A 17,291-nucleotide genomic window follows, 5' to 3' on the forward strand; every position below is an offset into this window, starting at 1 on the left:
GAGTTGGCCAATTATAATCTGTGGATGGGAATCATATTGATTATTTTCTTTAAGTTCTTTTTTAAAGAAAATGAAAATGCAGGTATTTCTCAGAGTATAATGATTTTTCTCTTCCAGGAAGTTAAAATGTATTTGTGTTTTAAGCATCTACAGAAACTTTGTAAAACAAACTAGGTAGTGATGAGAAGCTAATTAACATAGTTTATACTAAAATGAGTTTGATACACATGTAAGTATATAAAAACAAAGCCTCTTAATGTCTTGATTGTTTTATTTCTGAGTACCAGGATTTTCTTTAAAAATAACAAATATAAATGTAAGAAAACGTTAGTCCATGTTTACTATTATCTTGTGTAAATTTCTGTTGTCTCATTTACTGTCAGCCTTGAAATTTGTATGATGGAGTCCGACCAGCAAACTGATAAGGAGCAGTGATGTGCTTAATGCCAAAGAACTTACTGAAAACTAAATTTCCCTTGGATTACTGTTCCATAAATCAACATTAGAAATTATTGTTGATTTCACCTTCATCACACGTGTTTGGAAAATCATTTGTTTCTCGTGTGATAGTTAGTTCTAATAGATTGTCCTACCATTTCAGACTTGAACAGTAAGTGGGCTCTAGGGCAGTTCTCAAATGTTAGTGTTCATTTGAATCATATGGAGATCGTGCTAAAATGTAAGTTCAGATGAGGGAGGTGGCTGGTGAGATTGTACATTTCTGATAGGGTCTTAGGGGATCCCCGTGCTGCTGGTCTGGGGACCACATTTTGAGCAGCAACACTCTGTGAGGAAACCTATTTCAAATACCTGATTTTGATAATCTCTTAAAATTGGACGCAATCCTTGGTTGCCAGATAAAATACAGGATGCCCATGCAATATTTGACACATACTGTTACTAAAAATGTGTTCATTAGTTATCTAAAATTTAACTTAACTGGACTGAACACAATACGTGCACATACAAATACACACAACCTTCAGTTGCAATCTGAGTATTTTATGAAGACACTGAAATCTCATACATATTATTAAATTTAAAATATGACAGTTACTTTTATTTTTAGAGAAAGGATACATAGAATTAGGTTTATTTCAGACCTATTTTTTAAGCACTTATTTATGTGCTTTGCTCTTATGCTTTTCATTATAATACAATATGTAAACATTAACTCCCCTGCCCCAATATCTAAAGAATTTTTGAAAAATACTGTGGTGAAATCTGCCTATTCTAAAATATACCTGAAAGCATAGAAATGAACTGGATTATCAATGTTTTAAACTGACTACTTGAAGTTATAAGGTGTTAACATGACAGGTTTAAATTCAGACAATTTTTATAGTTTTTGGATTTTCCAACCCCATATAAAAACATTACCTGAAGACAATATGTTATTAAAGCATATGGAAGAAAGCATGAATGCTTCAGTTTCTTTGTTTGTTTGTTTTTTCAGATTCTTTACAGAGTTGGAAGCAAGGCATCAGAATAATATCTTCATAGACGACATAAGTGACATTGTAGAGAAGCACACGGCATCCACATTCGACCCGTATGTGAAATACTGTACAAACGAAGTCTACCAACAGCGAACGCTACAAAAATTGTTGTAAGCTGTGTTGAACATTACAGTTTTAATTGCCTGACCTTGTTTTAATTAAGTCACGTTGATTGAAATTAACTGATCTCTTAAATCATATTTAGAAATGCTTCGTGAGGGGGCTATTTCCCAGGGAGAAATGTTTAAGATGATTTCTTTCAGGGTGAGCGTGTTTGAGTAGAAAAATCTCGTCTGTGGAGAATTTTTCTCTCTAAATCAATTACGATATTAGACTTCGTTGTTTTTCTTGTTTTTGTTTATAATTGTGTCATCACCCTAGCAAATGCCCCAATTTTGTAAGCCTTTCACTGGTCATTAGGTATTTTGCCTGAAACCAAGAGAGTTTTTGAATAGGTTGAATTAGTTAGTGTCTAGGATCCAGAGTTTTCTCTATTACTCTAATCTTCCTCCATTCAAATCACAGCTCTTACATTAAGTACAAGAGTTGCTGATTTTCCCTTTGGGTAGTTTGAGGAGGGAAGATCTGAAGGAAACCAATGGGGGGAAAAAGTTCTAAAAGACTTTAATTATGAAACAAACAAACAAAAAAACAATTAAGCTTTAAATTCCCTCCGCACCCTTTCTTTGTCCTGTTTAGGTTACTGTGGGTTTGTGCTGTGATACATATTACATCTCTGTCCTTAAAAGAGTCAGCAGTTTTTCTGTAATGTCTATATTGTTTTATTTTCGGGGGCCTTGTTGATCACATTGGTTTTATTTTATCTTATTTTTTTAAATATGATACCTTTAACTTTTCTTTTTTTAAAAGATTTTATTTATTTTTAGAGAGAGGGCAAGGGAGAGAGAAAGAGGGAGAGAAGCATCAATGTGTGGTTGCCTCTTGCTTGCCCCCAACTGGAGACCTGGCCCACAACCCAGGCACGTGCCCTGACTGGGAATCAAAGTGGTGACCCTTGGGTTTGCAGGATGGTGCTCAATCCACTGAGCCACACCAGCCAGGACTGTCCCATTGGTTTTACAGTGCAGTTGTACGTTGCTGTAAACTCAGTTAGGGGTGTACTGACTGTTGTTGTTCTCATGCCCTCCTGTGAGTGGTAGCATTTGGGAACGTCGCATGGAAGTTGGTCTGCTTCTGTGCAGCGCGTGAGGCGCGCTGGAGAGGTTGGGCGTGGTGATGAGTCATCGCCTCTGGGTTGTTCGGAGAAGCGGCCCCCTAGGTGGTGAGGAGGGCTGAGAGGCCCCTTCCCTCTCCCATCCTCACGAAGCTCTTGTATAGGCAGGGTGGGAACTCCGGCTGCCAACTCCAGATGAGGTTTTCAGTACAAAGCAGGGTTTGTCGGCACTACTGATATTTGGAGCTGAATAACTCTTTGTTGTGGAGACCGTCTGCACATTTGTAGCATGTGCGACAGGATCCCCGGCCTCTGTCCAGTTGGTGCTGGTAGCGCCCTCTCACCCCGGTTGTGACAACCAAAATGCCTGCATCCCTTGCTGAATGTCCCTCTGGGGAAGATCACACCCCTCATTTTTCATAACCCCCCACCCCTGCTGGGAACTGCGGATGTCAAGGTTGCTCTGTAACTGTTAGAAAATGCAACTTACATGTTCGAAAACAAAGCCTTAAAGGAGAGCTAAGTTAAAATTTGTTTCCTTTTTTTATTTTTTTGCAGGATTAAAAAAAAAATTGAATAGGAACTGCTGCATGTTCTGTAACTCTTAAAAAATAAAGGTTTTACTGAAATTAGCTTAATGATACCATCATTTGAGCTTTCACCGGGAAAATCAGCAGTTGCGTTTGCAGGAGCTTTGTTGCAGTTGCTGTGAATTTACATTTAGGACAATCACAGTCAACTTTAACTGCACTTGGGAAACTCCTGGGAATCTGAAAACGAGCAAACAAAGCCCAGCGTCCATTCCAGACCCTTTAATCAGACTCTTTGGAGGTGGAGGACTAAGTGATTTAAAGATGCCACTGGTTTTGAGTATGATTCTTTTTCTTTTAACTTCCCCAAAAGTTTCAAGCTAGCAGGAAGGAAAACTTTAAAACTCCTCATTTTGAGAAAATGAAATTAAGACATTTCTGTGAATTTTTTTTTTTTTAATTTGCTCTTCTGGGTTTTTCTTAATTTATTTTTAGCAGACTTGAACCAAATCATTTAATTTTCAGTTTTAAATGTAGATATATTTAAAAGGCCACGTTGCCATTACTTTGCGTCTTGGCCTCTTCCCTGCCCTACAGGGATTACTGTACGCAGGACCGCCCCTCCCGCCTCCTTGCAAGTCACAGTGGAGCTCCTGAAAGCTCCTCTTGGGGTGAAGTGAGGTGAGAGTAGAGATACAGGGTAAAGGCACCCACCGAAAGTCAAAAGGCCTGAGTGCGACTTCTGTCTTTACCAAATACTAGGTCTATTCTTTGGCAAGTTGGAGTCCTTTCTGAGGCTCCATTCTTATTGGAATCACCTCTTGACCTTTCTTAAAAGTTATTTGTGTGGTCCCGCATGAGATCATATATGTCATTGTATCTTGCTGAATTCCGTAAAAATGTCAGGGCAGCATTATTACTGCTTTTATGACACTGGGAGAGAAGAAATACTCTGGCTGACAATAGTCAGAAGGTCTTCTGTCTTACTAGATACTTTGAGAAAGTCCAAAAGCCACCTAGTTAGCAAATCCAGTCTGACATTTCTTTCTTAGATTATTATGTAGGGCTAGTGAAGTAGCTTAAAACATATCATTTATTATCCTTTTAATGGGATGTTTATAGGTTATCAGATAGGAGGTGTAGTCTGTGTACTAATTTGTAATTGATGTGTTCGTCATCGTGATGTCATTGCTTCCTTATTTCTTTACTTCCCACTTCTATAAATTTCTTGCTCAATATGTTCATGCAGGGACCTTAAACTTATATCTTATATTTAACCTTGGCTGTAAAAGGCAGATAAGCAATCTCTGTCCACCTGTGTGATTATGTGTTCATATTGTTCTAGATATTTAAAAATCATTGATAATATATGAGTTTATCACAGCATTTTTATTACTTTTTAATTTGCTTCTTAACTTGAGGAGGCAGTGTATTGAAGTTTCTTCTTTGTTTTTCCTCAGAGCCACCAACCCATCTTTTAAGGAAGTATTGTCAAGAATCGAGTCCCATGAAGACTGCAGAAACTTACCCATGATCTCTTTCCTCATTCTCCCCATGCAGAGGGTGACTCGCCTTCCTCTGCTGATGGACGTAAGCAGTGATTGGTGGGCTCTTTCCTTTGGGCATAGCTGTAGTGCCCTATATCTGATTAAGAACATCATTCTTCTTCCCCTTAAATTGATGCATAACCCCTCTATAAAATCCCCCAATTAAGTAAGAAGGTGCTATTTGGTTGAAAAGTCTCACTTTTGTCTCATATCTTTGGAAAGCATCTTCAGTTTAGCCCTGTGTGCTCACTGAACAATGGAGATTCCATCACTTACTCAATGTTTTTTGAAATGGGGAGAATATTGGCTTCCTGAAGTCAGGAGTCCTGGATTCTTGTTCTGGCTGAGCCACTAGGCCTGTGACTTTGGGCAACCTATTTAATCTCTGTGGGCCTCAGTTTCCTTGGGACAGTCACAGAGAACCCTTTCCTATAGTGTCCCAAGGTGCTGTGGGAACGAGACTTCAGTATCACAAGGCATAAACCTGCCAGTGTTTTGAATTGCACAAAGTTGATATGGGAAGTCCAGCTTCCTTCTTATTTTAGGGAACATTCATGAAGAAAACAAGTATTGATTTTGAATAGTGGCTGAGAGACGTGAGTAAAGACTGCCTGGTATAGGGCGCAGCTGGAGGGTGGGGCAGGTGGCTGGTGGGCTGAGGGGCCTGCACGCAAGAAGGGTTGGATCTGCAGTGGCATCTATGAGAACAGAACAGGGAGGCCCAACACAGCTGCCATCCAGTACTAGGGCAAAGAGGGTCTTTGTGATCATATTGAAATATTTTGTCATAGTTCTATTTTAAAATTGATCATAGTGTCAATATGTCAGTTTTAGCATACTTGATTTGTACAAATCAAAACACAGGATAAAAATATAGCAAAAATTATGATTGAATAAGATTACAAAATAAATTCTGTTTTCTATATTTCGTTACAAATTCTAAGATATATTCTGAAAGAGCACTGACCTTTCGCAGTGAGTCACTTTGTTGGCTTTGCTGCATGGTTTTGGGGAGGTTTCAGTGATCATCTCAGAAATCACAGCACCCCACTGCTCTCTAAGTTCATCTCGGTCTACTTAACTACCTTCGCATCCTTCCTACCCATCCCTTGCGATTTAGGAACTTCTCGTGAATATTGAAAAACTTGCAGAATTCTGAAAATTTAGCTCTCTGAATTTTTTTTTTGAAATTAATATTTATCAAGGATACAATGCAGCCAAGTTATCAAAAGCAAATTTTGACTTAAAAAAGATTTATTTTCAGGTGCCATCTTAATTTGTTCCTTCCCCATGTAATAAGCCATGTTTCCTTAAAGTCCATGTTGTGACAATCTCTCAGCCTCTTAAATCCTCTCTCTGCTTCATTTGAAAAAATTACTTGACTTGCTTGGAACTCACAAAATCTCACATACCATGTTGGAGATGTATGCCATTATTGTCCAGCAGGCTCTAAACTTTCTTGGGTCAGAGACCCTGTTGAGATTCTGAGTAAAGCTATAGTCATTCTCCCTAGAAAATTCAGTATGTGCAAAATTTATATGTGCCTGCTCTCAGGAACATAAACCAGTATTTTTCAAACTGCTTCCAAACCCATTAGTGGGGCAGAAAGTTGATTTTTTTTTTTAAATGAGAACTTAGAAAATATTTAATAGAACATATAGTACCTGATATGTAATGGTTCATAATGTGGTTAAATATTATTTTTAAAAAAACTTGTTTCATTTTTGTTTTCACATATACTGATTATGGTGTTAAATGTATTTCTTACAGTGGGTCGTAGTAAAAAAAAAAACGAAAGCCATTAATATAAACCCACATATGGCACCTCCTGTTTGTTCTGACATATCACATATAACAATCCTGACACCTGCCTTCAGATTTACAGGCCTGGTCTTTATCTGCGTTTCAGGTACCAGTGGTTTGCTAGGTCCCAACCACCTTCCACCTTCGCTTATTGCCTGCTGCCCTAATATGTTCTCATGTGTCAGAATCCGGCCGCTGAGGCAGGATCTAAGTGTACTTAAAACATCGTCTCTTCAATTTTACTTCATTTGGAGATTTAGTTAAACTTGTTTTGAGATGATTTAAGTTTAATTGAGTGAACGTTTTTAACAATTAAAATGGTTTTGTAGCTTTTGAATGGCTATAATTTCAAAAGTTACAAGCAGATCAGTTAACCTTGAATTTGTCCTCTTTGAACTTGGTTTTACCCTCACAAAAATTGCAGTAAAAATATATCAAGAGAAAAGTTAGCAGCCTTTATTTCTTGATCTTTTATTCAGTTGTGTCATCTACAAAATTAGTGCATCTTTAATGATGATGATGATGACAGTTAAAGTAATTTTATTGTTTATCAAGGACCTACTGTTTACCAGACACTCATAAAGGACATTACGTGTATTATCATTTAACCCTTGCAACCACTGGTGACAGAGTTGGCATTATCCTGAATTTACAGCTAAAGAAAATGAGGCTTATACAGACAGGAGTCATAACTTGCCCAGGGTCAAATAGCTAGTAAGGGACAGAACTCAGATTTGAAATCAGATTCCTCCACCTCCAAAGTCTATCCTTTTACTTAACCATTTCCTGGATGTCCTTGGGTTCTGTATGTTTAAAGACCATTTCCTAGTTTTGTGATAGGATTTTAATGTCATTGTCACACCCATCCACAGTATTGTGTTCAGCATTGTTAGGTTTGCTATGAGTAAGCCGCTATGTCGGGGCATTGGTTTTATTGTACTTAATGAAATAAATCGATTAATTTTTTCTTCTTTTACTTCATTGCAGACTATCTGTCAGAAAACACCTAAGGACTCTCCAAAGTATGAAGTCTGTAAAAGAGCCTTAAAAGAAGTAAGCAAGGTAACTGTCGAGTCTCTCATCTGACAGGAAACCATTCAAATAGCTTGGAAGAGAGGGCATCTGAGCTTGGTGCTGAGAGTTAGCAGATCCTCATAGCCATTTGCACAGCATTCTTTAGATAGCTGAGAAACAAAATAATGTTTGCTATACTCAAATGGAATGTGTATTTTTACTGTGTCAGATAGTCTTGCTTTAAGGGCCTATAGATATCTCATTTTCTTCTGGTGTTTAAATGGCTGTTTATTCATCCTCTTGTTAAATAAATATTTATTGCCTCTCAACTACTGTGCCAGGCATAATGCCAACCCTTGAAAATACAGTGATGAACAAGACAGTTGTGGTTTTGGCTCTCATGAAATGTGCTGTGTAGAGGGGAAGGCAGCTGTTAAACAGGAGTTACAATAAAGGGTGGTGAGTGACAAGATAAGGAAGAACATAGTAATATTTAAGCTAAACCTAAAGCAAGAGTAGCTGTAAGCCAGGGATTGGGGGAAAGAGAGTGTCTTGGTTATGTATAGAAACCCAAAGGCAAGAAAGTGTTTGGTGAATTTGAAGAACTGAAATGTTCTGCATGTCACTCTAGAACCCAGTCTAGGAGAGCGTACTGGGGAGCCACGTTAGGAATCGTGGGCCTCATCCTAAGATGATGCAGAATCTATAAATTCATGGATTGTGAAGGTGACAATGGGGAGGGGACCAGTTATGAAGGTTTTTTTATGTTTGATCAGGCTAAAGATGACAGTGGTGTATACCAATGTGATAGAAAGATGGAGAGAAGCAAACCTATAATTTAGGGGAGGTAGGCATGAAGATTGAATGGGGGAGCATACTGGGGTCAGAAGTCAAGGAATATAGTTTCTGGCTGGGTCCATTTGATAGATGCTTTTACTTATCTCTTTGGTAGAAACATGGGAGAAACTGATGACTTCCATTTGGGATATGGATATGGATTGAGATTCCTGTAGGTTATCCAAGTTGGCTGAATCAATACATCTGGAGCCCAGTGGAGAGACTGGCATTGGAGACGTGACTTTGGGAATCAGCAGTGTACGGATGGTTTTTGAAGCTGGGAAAGGGGCTGAGATTACCCAGAAATAGTATGGAGAGGAAGGAAAGTAGCAAGTTTGAGATAGGACTGTGAACCACACCAACATTCATGTTGTGTGGGGAAAAGGGGACTTGGAAAGAAAAACAGAACTTACCAAAGAAGGAGGAAAACCATAAAGGCCTGGCAAAAGAGCAGATGATTTGGAAGGAAGGTCAGCCCTGTGGAGTGCTCCTGAAGGATGATGTGAAATAGTGAGTGCAACATGCGTTGGGTTTTCCAGGTGGGTTGCGTCCCTGCAGAGATGGGTGCGGAGCCAGGTTGGAGTGTATTAAGGAATGAGCAGGGGATGTGAACCTGCAGCCACCCAGCAAGGCAACAAGGGTCGCTGGTTCTTTCAGCAATGGGGCTGTGAGTAGAAAAAGAGGGAGTTGTAGCGGACAGGGAAGTGAATGAGGGTCAGTTTTTGGTTGTTTAAAGATCAGGAAAATGTGGGTATGTGTAAATGCTGACAGGAGTATCTCGCTGAGAGAAAGCAGTAGAAGGTAATTCAGTGAGGACATGGAGGCAAAGTAACGGCGGCATCGGAAGCTTCCTAAACATGACCAAGCTGTGTGCCACCTTTGAGTTTGCTATGTCTTTGCGCCACTTCCCGGTAAACTACTGTTTAATCTACTTTAAATGGATTCCATTTGACTTATCCTCTTCCTTGCCAATAATTTTAAAAAATCACGGGTTTTATGAACTACTTATTTATTTTTCTGACATACATTTTTGTATTAAAAATAAGTTTCTCTTTGTCTTAGTTCATTTTAGAACAAAATACCCCAAGCTGGGCAGCTGATAAACAACAGAACGTTGTTTCTCACCGTTCTGGAGGTGGAAAAAGTCCAAGATAAGGTGCCAGCATGGTCATTTGAGCACCTTCTTCCAGATTGCAGACTTCTTGTTGTGTCCTCACGTGGCAGAAGGGGCGAGGGAGCTCTCTGGAGTCTCTTTTACAAAGCACTAAAATCCCACTCATGAGGGCTCTACTTAACACTATCATCTTTAGGGGTTAAGATTTCAACCTATGTATTTGGAAGGGATACAAACACTCAAACCATAGCAATCTGTCAACCACTTACTTAAATTCACATCTTTCCCCGTCTGTGGTCTGCACATCCCACTTTGGGAAACAGCGAAGCAAAGAAACTGCCTGACAAGCGTGAAGTCATCTAAGGTCCTACTGCCAATGGGTCTTTCCTCTGGGAATCCAAGCCCTGTGCCACCTTCCTAGCAGAGTGGGGAAGGGGGAAGGGTCTTTTGGAGGAGCTCTTAGAGAAGTTTTAGCCTTGAACATGCAAGAGCTTTGTCGGATTTGGTGGGGTTGCTCCTGAGAAGTTGAATTCGCACAGAAGAGAAAAGAGAAAGGTGGGAGCTGAATTGAACTAGGAATGATAGTTACATTTTTTTTAAGCCTTTCACATCCCAGTTACTGTGTTCCTTCAGGCATCTCTTTTGCCCTTGATTTGACACTGGCACTTTTCAGAAAGGCTGTCAGAGTGCAGTGATCAGTGAATTGCCTTATTTGATACTGTAAGTATATAAAAGGCTGTCTGTAAAGAAAAGCTGTTCTAGTGACTTGTTTTCTCCATAGGGCAGCGTTTCTCTCTCTCAGTTAGGAGTCCTGAATATCATAATTCTTCCCCTTGTCTCCTGGTGTTGTGTGGAAACTGAAATCACTCATATATCCAGCTCAGGAATGAATCTTCTTTTTCATTTGTGAAAGTTACTGCTGAAAACCTTCTGAGGGCCTCTCTTTGCACCCAAGGCTTCAATCCAGATACCTGAACAACGTGCATGCTTTGACCCTGGCCTGTCTCTCTAGCTTCATCTTGTGCCAACTTACCTGTGTCAGAATCTTTTACTTTCTCAGGCTCATCGGCACTTTCCTGTTGTTGGGCCTTTGCTCATGGTGTCCGCTCTGCGTGGACCACGGCTCACTCTCCCTTTGCCTTCAGCTTTCAGCATAAATGACTCTCAGGAACGGTCTCCTTCTCCACCTTCTTCCTCCCCCACTCTCCTGTTTTCTTTTACTTTAAGATCTCAATCTGTAATGATCGTATCTCTCCTCTGCCCTTCGTGAGAATAGAGATTGTGTAAATACTATCAGATGCTTACAGAGAATAGCCCTTTGCTACTGCAGCCGTATACAACGAGGTCATTTGTCACATTTGTCAAAGTGGGTGAGGTCCCTTTTGGGCTGGATGTTCTACTACAGTGATTTTTGTGAAGGCCTCATTATATAGGCATGACTGATTAATTAAATCATTCGCCATTAGTGATCAAGTAGATTTCTAGCCCCTGTCTGCTCCCCAGAAGCCTGACTATGGGGATGAAACTTTGAACCCATTTTCTAGTCTCTTGGCTGGTTCTCCTGGCAGCTGGCCCTCATCCCATGGTTAGGGGCTTTTCAAAAATTACCTCATTAACATAAACTTGGGTGCTGTTGAAATGGGCTTGTTATAAATAAATATCCCATTATAACTCAAGATGCCTCTGTAGCTCCTACTCAGAAATTACAAGGGTTTTAGATGCCATGTGTTGGGTACTATGGACAAAGACTAACTATCTATTTCTTATTATAAGTCACAATGTCACAGGCCTTCACCGAAGGACTATGAGTGCATTCGGCTGTAGACAATTCATTAGTTCTAATTAAAGGGCATTTCCCTTAGCTTGGCCATCCTTGAAGAATTGCTGCCCATCAGGTTCCAACTAAATGAAGGCTTCCCTGTCCCATTATTCTGTTTACTGGTCATACGCTTTGCAAGCACCACTCTGTTTAGAATTTGCCTTTGATGTTGGTGGTCTGCCTCCAGCTGCTCTGACTTGGAAATGAGGAGGAAGGTGCAGTGTGTGCAGTGTGCCCTGAGGCTGGGTGAGGTTCCCTGGGGTAGAGGCCAGGAGGAAGGGCAGAGGAAAGGAGCAGAAAGCCAGGGGCCTGAACTGTGCAAGGAACCTGTGTGTGGAGGGCGTGGTGTAGTAAGAACACATGAAGGATATGTGTCTCTGAAAATTTCCAGGGTAATATTTTTCCCTCTGTGTTCACGAACTATTGACGCCAATTCTAACTGAGTACAATGGCTTCACTGTGTAAAACTGAGTGCTTTAACTTGTCTGAAATGAGTCTCTGGAGCTTCCCAAGTGCTAATTATTTCCTGCTAGAGATCTGCTTTTGAAAGTGAGGTTTCTGTCCTTGACCTCTTAGCCCTGCTATTCTTCTGTCTTCCCAGTTAGTTCGACTGTGCAATGAAGGCGCCCGGAAGATGGAAAGGACGGAAATGATGTACACAATTAACTCCCAGCTGGAATTTAAAATTAAGGTATTCTCGCCCTTCTTCATAAACAGATTTATTACTGCCCTTGCTTAAGTCTTCTGTAAATCGAGAGACGGTTGAGGACAACAAAGTGGATAGGATTTAACTTTTCAAAGAAGGGCCATAAACTGATAAGAGAGGCTGGCAGAGGGAGTAGCAGATGCCAGAGGCAATTCTGCTCTTGCTTCTGCCAGATAAAGTGACCTCTCTGCAGGCCACAGAGCTCAAGATGATCTAACTAGAACATTTTTTGCCCCAGGAAGACACCAAACTTGGGAAAAGGATAGTTAAAAATAATAGAATTTTAGTATGGAAAGGAGAGTTCCTTAGTATTCTCAAAGTGTTCTGCAAATCAGTAGTATCCCAGGAGCTGGACCAGGGTGTTCTCCCAAATCAAATAAGGATATTCCTTGTCTGGTTTGCAGAACAAGATTGTTTGTGGATTGTTCTCTGCAAGTTTATTTTTCTCCCATAATTCTTTATTGACTCTATGCTCCCTGTTATTGCTTGTCCAGTGCTGTTCATGAGCAGATGGCAAGGTGAACACAAAGGAAAATGACAGTTAGTGACAAATCTAGGCCATGCTCAATCCTTTGCTGGTTTATAGCTGAGTTCCGAATGGAAGTAAATGCTCACAATTGTGTTTCTATTTTGTCTTATGACATGTAAATTTCATCAAGCAACTTAAAATGACATTTTTTTTACTAGTAAACATGTTCCTAATTCATGCAGTGGAATTAGAGTGATCAGCATTTCATGGCCTGCTGCACAGAGCAGGTCTCTGCCATCTTGTGTAGTGTGGGGACCACTATATAGTACAGCTATACCCTTTTATTTTATAAGTGAGGAAAACAACACCAAGAGAGTAATTCATTGTTAACAGGGTTTCTGGGCTAATGGTGGCAGAATCAGGACTAGGGTCTGATATCCTGACTTGCAGATCAGTGTAAACTCTTCCACCACAACATCCTGGCTCTTAAAGGTTTAGTGGCAGAAATGTGATCCATAATTCTTCTTAGAATAGGCGACGATGGGTACTTGTTAAAAGCAACGCAAATGCATACATACTCTTTAAATAGTTATAATGTCTGCATATAGAAATTCACAGCAATTTGGGACTTCCAATCAAGGTTGAGGTGTAGGTAGACATGCTTCACCTTCTTGCACAACCATGGGAAGGTTTATGACCAGATCTCAAAAACAATTAAAAACCATAATCATCAGAAAATTGAGCTACATGAACATCCAAGAACCAATGATTTGAAGAAGCCACATTGATCCAGACAGGAAGGAGGGGTGGAGATGGAGTGGAGAGGTGGTGTGGCACAGAGAAGCAGTGGTTGACGGTGGATTGGATGGTCCCACATTCATGTGTGGTGAATAAAAATCAGAAGGGACACCCTGGGAGCAAGTGATCGCAGCCCCAGTCCAGACTGCATAGCCTAGGGTTCCAACACAGGAAAGATAAACCCCCATTACCTCTGGTTGTAAAAACCAGTTGGGGTTGGGACGGCAGAAGAAACTGCCAGGTTTTTGCTGCTTAAAGGGCCTACATTGTCCTAGAAGGTACGCAACCCCCAGGGCAGCAACTGGAAGGGCACCAATCATATATAGAAAGTGATGAAGTGACTGGAAATGGAGTGAATAACAGGCAAATTGCCAAAACCAGACAGTGGCATTATCCCCTGTCTGAGCCCCCCCACTACAAACAGAGCCACAGTGTGGTGAAACGGATTGCCCCACTATGTGAATACCTAAGGCTCTGCCCCACACAACTTACAGGTGCTCTTTCCACATAGGCCACACTAGTAAGACAGGGGGTAAAAGCAGCTCTACTTAATACACAAAAACAAACATGGGGGGTCTGCCAAATTGAGGAGGCAAAGAAATATGGCCCAAATGAAAGAAAAGAACAAGATCCCAGAAAAAGAACTAAATGAAATCGAGATAGCCAACCTATCAGATGCAGAGTTCAAAACACTGGTGATAAGGATGCTCAGAGAACTCATAGAGTACAGAAAAAAAAATTAAGGAAGAAATGAAGGTTACACAAAGTAAAATAAAAATATATATACAGGGAACCAACAGTGGAGGGGAGGAAGCCAGGATTCCAATCAGTGATTCTGGAACAAAAGGAAGAAATAAACATCCAGCCAGAAGAAACAAGAAGGCAAAACAATGAGGAGAAGCTTAGGAACCTCTGGATCAACTTTAAACATACCAACATCCGAATCATAGGGCTGCCAGAAGAAGAGGAAGAGCAAGAAATTGAAAACTTATTTGAAAAAATAATGAAAGAATGAAAGAAAACTTCCCTAATTTGGTGAAGGAAATGGACATACAAGCCCAGGAAGCACAGAGAGTCCCAAACAAGCTAGACCCAAAGAGGACCACACCAAGACACATCATAATTAAAATGCCAAAGGTTCAAGGTAAAGAGAGAATCTTAAAGCAGCAAGAGAAAAGCAGAGGATACCTACAAAAGAGTTCCCATAAGGCTATCAACTAATTTCTCAAAAGAAACTTTGTAGGCAAGAAGGGACTGGCAAGAAGTATTCCAAGTGTTGAAAAGCAAGGACCTACAACCTAAATTACTCAATCCAGCAAAGCTAACATTTACAATGGAAGGGCAGATAAAGTGCTTCCCAGACAAGGTAAAGCAAAAAGAGTTTATCATCACCAAGCCATTGAAATGTTAAAGGGACTTAATTAAGAAAAAAAAAAAAAAAAGATCAAAACTATAAACATTAAAATGAAAAAAAGAATCACAACTATTAACAGCTGAATCTAAAAAACAAAAACAAAGATAGCAAACAACTAGAACAGGAACAGAATCATAGGTATGGAGATCATTTGGAGGGTTGTCAGCTGGGAGGGAGAGAGGAAGAATGGGGGAAAAGGTACAGGGATTAAAAAGTGTAATTGGTAGGAACAAAATAGACTGGGGGAAGTTAAGAATAGTAGGGAAGGGAGAAGCCAAAGAACTTACACACACGACCCATGGACAAGAACTAAGGGGGCGTTGCTGGAGGCCATTGGGATACTGGACAGAGGGGAACAAGGAAGGAAGGTTGGGACAATTAAAAAGAGGTAAAAAATTCACAGCAATTTCAAAACCCATCTTTCTCCTATCCCCCCAAAGACTCTTGTCCTTCTCTGTAACTGGTTTCTAAATATCATAGAAAATATATCCGGTATTTGGTATAGCTAAGAAATGCTATTAGCAGCAAAAGTAAAATTAGCTTTGACTTTTAAAATTTCTCCTGGGAAATGCTGGTGTCATCCTACAGCAAGCAAATCACCCTGTCAGTAGTGCCTGGCTAAAATAACCAACACATCAAACTGGACCGCCAACACTTCTTCCTTTGCCTGCGTCAACCACACCTGCCTCATCCTGGCCCCCTTATCCATCAGATCTCACACGTGAGTCAAAGAACAGCAGTCTTTTTTTTGCCACTGGGGCCATCAGTTCCCCCCAAATTATTGAGTAGCTTAGAGTTGTGACACGTTTCATCCAACAGAGCCTTTGAGATCATTTTATTCAGTACGCAGCACTGTAGAAGATGCTTTGGTAGTTCCTCAAAAAGTTACACAGAATTACTGTATGACCCAGCAATTCCCCTCCTAAGTACATACTCAAGAGAACTGAAAACAGTTGTTCAAATAAAAAAAACTTTTATATGAATGGTCATGGCAGCATTATTTATTATTGCCAAAACCTGGAAACAACCCAAATGTCCATCAACAAATTGGTGAAGTGATAAACAAAATGTGGTATATCCATACAATGAAGTAGTATTTGGCCATAAAAAAGAATGAAGTCCTGATACATGCTAAAACATGGATGAACATTGAAAACATTATGCTAAGCGAAAGCAGTCAGACTTACATAGTTATGTATTGTATAATTCCATTGATATGAAATGTCCACAATATGCAAGTCCATGGAGCTAGAAAGTAGAATCGTGATTGCCAGGGCCTTGGGGGAGGGCTGAGTGGAGAGCGAGCCCTTAATGCATATGGGGTTTCTTTTTAGGTCAATGAACATGTTCTGGAATTAGATAGTGGTGATCATTGCACAACATCGTACATGTACTAAAGCCATTGAATTATATATATATATATATATATACTTTAAAGTGGTTAAATTATTAGTTTTTTCTCAATTTAAAAAATATTTGCTCTTCGGCAGCTCTTCCTCATCTTCCTGGCCCGTAAAATTAATTGTATTTTATGCTGAGACTAGTTTTCTAGAATGCCAAGTAACACAAAAAGGTATAAAAAGTCTTTTCTTCTTAGGAATTATATCAATACCTTCAGGGATGTATTTTTGTTAATGAATTTCTTTTCTGGCTTTTGATGTACACCTCGATTCTAGTCTTAGGGTTTCTGAACTCCAGGAGCGCCCACTTTGGGTTGTTCAGATTTATTTTTTGTCATTTTCATAGTTTCTAAAAGAATCTGAATGTGTTTCATCTTCTAACAATAAATTCTGAAACAAAAACACATAATACCAGATTTTTGCTTTCAAAAGAAGCATAGACATATTGAAAGTCACTCAGTTTCAGATATTCATTAGAAGTTGATTTTTGCCTAGTGGCATATGAGGAGTCCTAAAAACCAATCTATTTTAAAAACAACACAGTACTTTTAAAACATTTCTTTCGCTAGCCCCTAAACTAAGAACCAGCCGTAAGGCAGCATGTACATTGGAACTAAACCATAAAACTGCCCCTGGTTCATCCGGTAGGGTTACATGCAAGAGCAAGATAGCAGCACTGTGTTCCGGTAATTACATGCCTTCAACGGCACCAGGCCGGACACACCGTTCTTTGTGGTGACCTCTTGTGCGCTGATGGGGTTCTCCAGGGTCATTTAAGCCCTCTCTTCGCCTGTCGGCCCTTTAAGTTTCAGCCATTCCTGTTGGATAATCATCTGATTTCAGATTTGGGGGCTGGAAACTCTATGAGCTCGCTTAAGAGCACGTTTTGAAAGTTTGAGGTCAGCCATAATCTTTCATCTTTCTTTTTAAACCTATAGGAAAACAGTACATAACCGATGAGCAACCTGCTTATAGAAGTCCTTTATAAAGTTAAAGAAAAATGAAGTCCTTTCTTAGCTTTCTTATTTCCTCCCTAATATCCTCAATTTCCTTTAGCTATTTTTAACCCTTATTCCCTGAAAAGGGTGACATTTTGTCGTGCTACGCTTCTGCAGTTAGTTAGGTTCTGTGGGTCCAAGAATGTGTGCTTGTTTTATGAGTATAGTG

General features: G+C 40.0%; 1 protein-coding gene across 3 annotated transcripts in view; it reads left to right on the forward strand.

Moving 5' to 3' along the window:
* The window catches only part of ARHGEF26 (Rho guanine nucleotide exchange factor 26), a 112,702-nt gene that overhangs the window by 63,996 nt on the left and 31,415 nt on the right, over positions 1-17,291 (forward strand). For all 3 annotated transcript variants that reach the window (XM_090273015.1, XM_090272996.1, XM_090273005.1), the window contains 4 exons: positions 1,457-1,609; positions 4,664-4,793; positions 7,541-7,615; positions 11,939-12,028. In XM_090273015.1, coding sequence (XP_090129141.1) covers positions 1,457-1,609; positions 4,664-4,793; positions 7,541-7,615; positions 11,939-12,028 — 448 coding nt within the window. The remainder of the gene's footprint in view (positions 1-1,456; positions 1,610-4,663; positions 4,794-7,540; positions 7,616-11,938; positions 12,029-17,291) is intronic.

Source organism: Furipterus horrens, unplaced genomic scaffold (genome assembly GCF_987537825.1).
Source record: "Furipterus horrens unplaced genomic scaffold, mFurHor1.1.pri manual_scaffold_1, whole genome shotgun sequence".
Classification (NCBI taxonomy): domain Eukaryota; kingdom Metazoa; phylum Chordata; class Mammalia; order Chiroptera; family Furipteridae; genus Furipterus; species Furipterus horrens.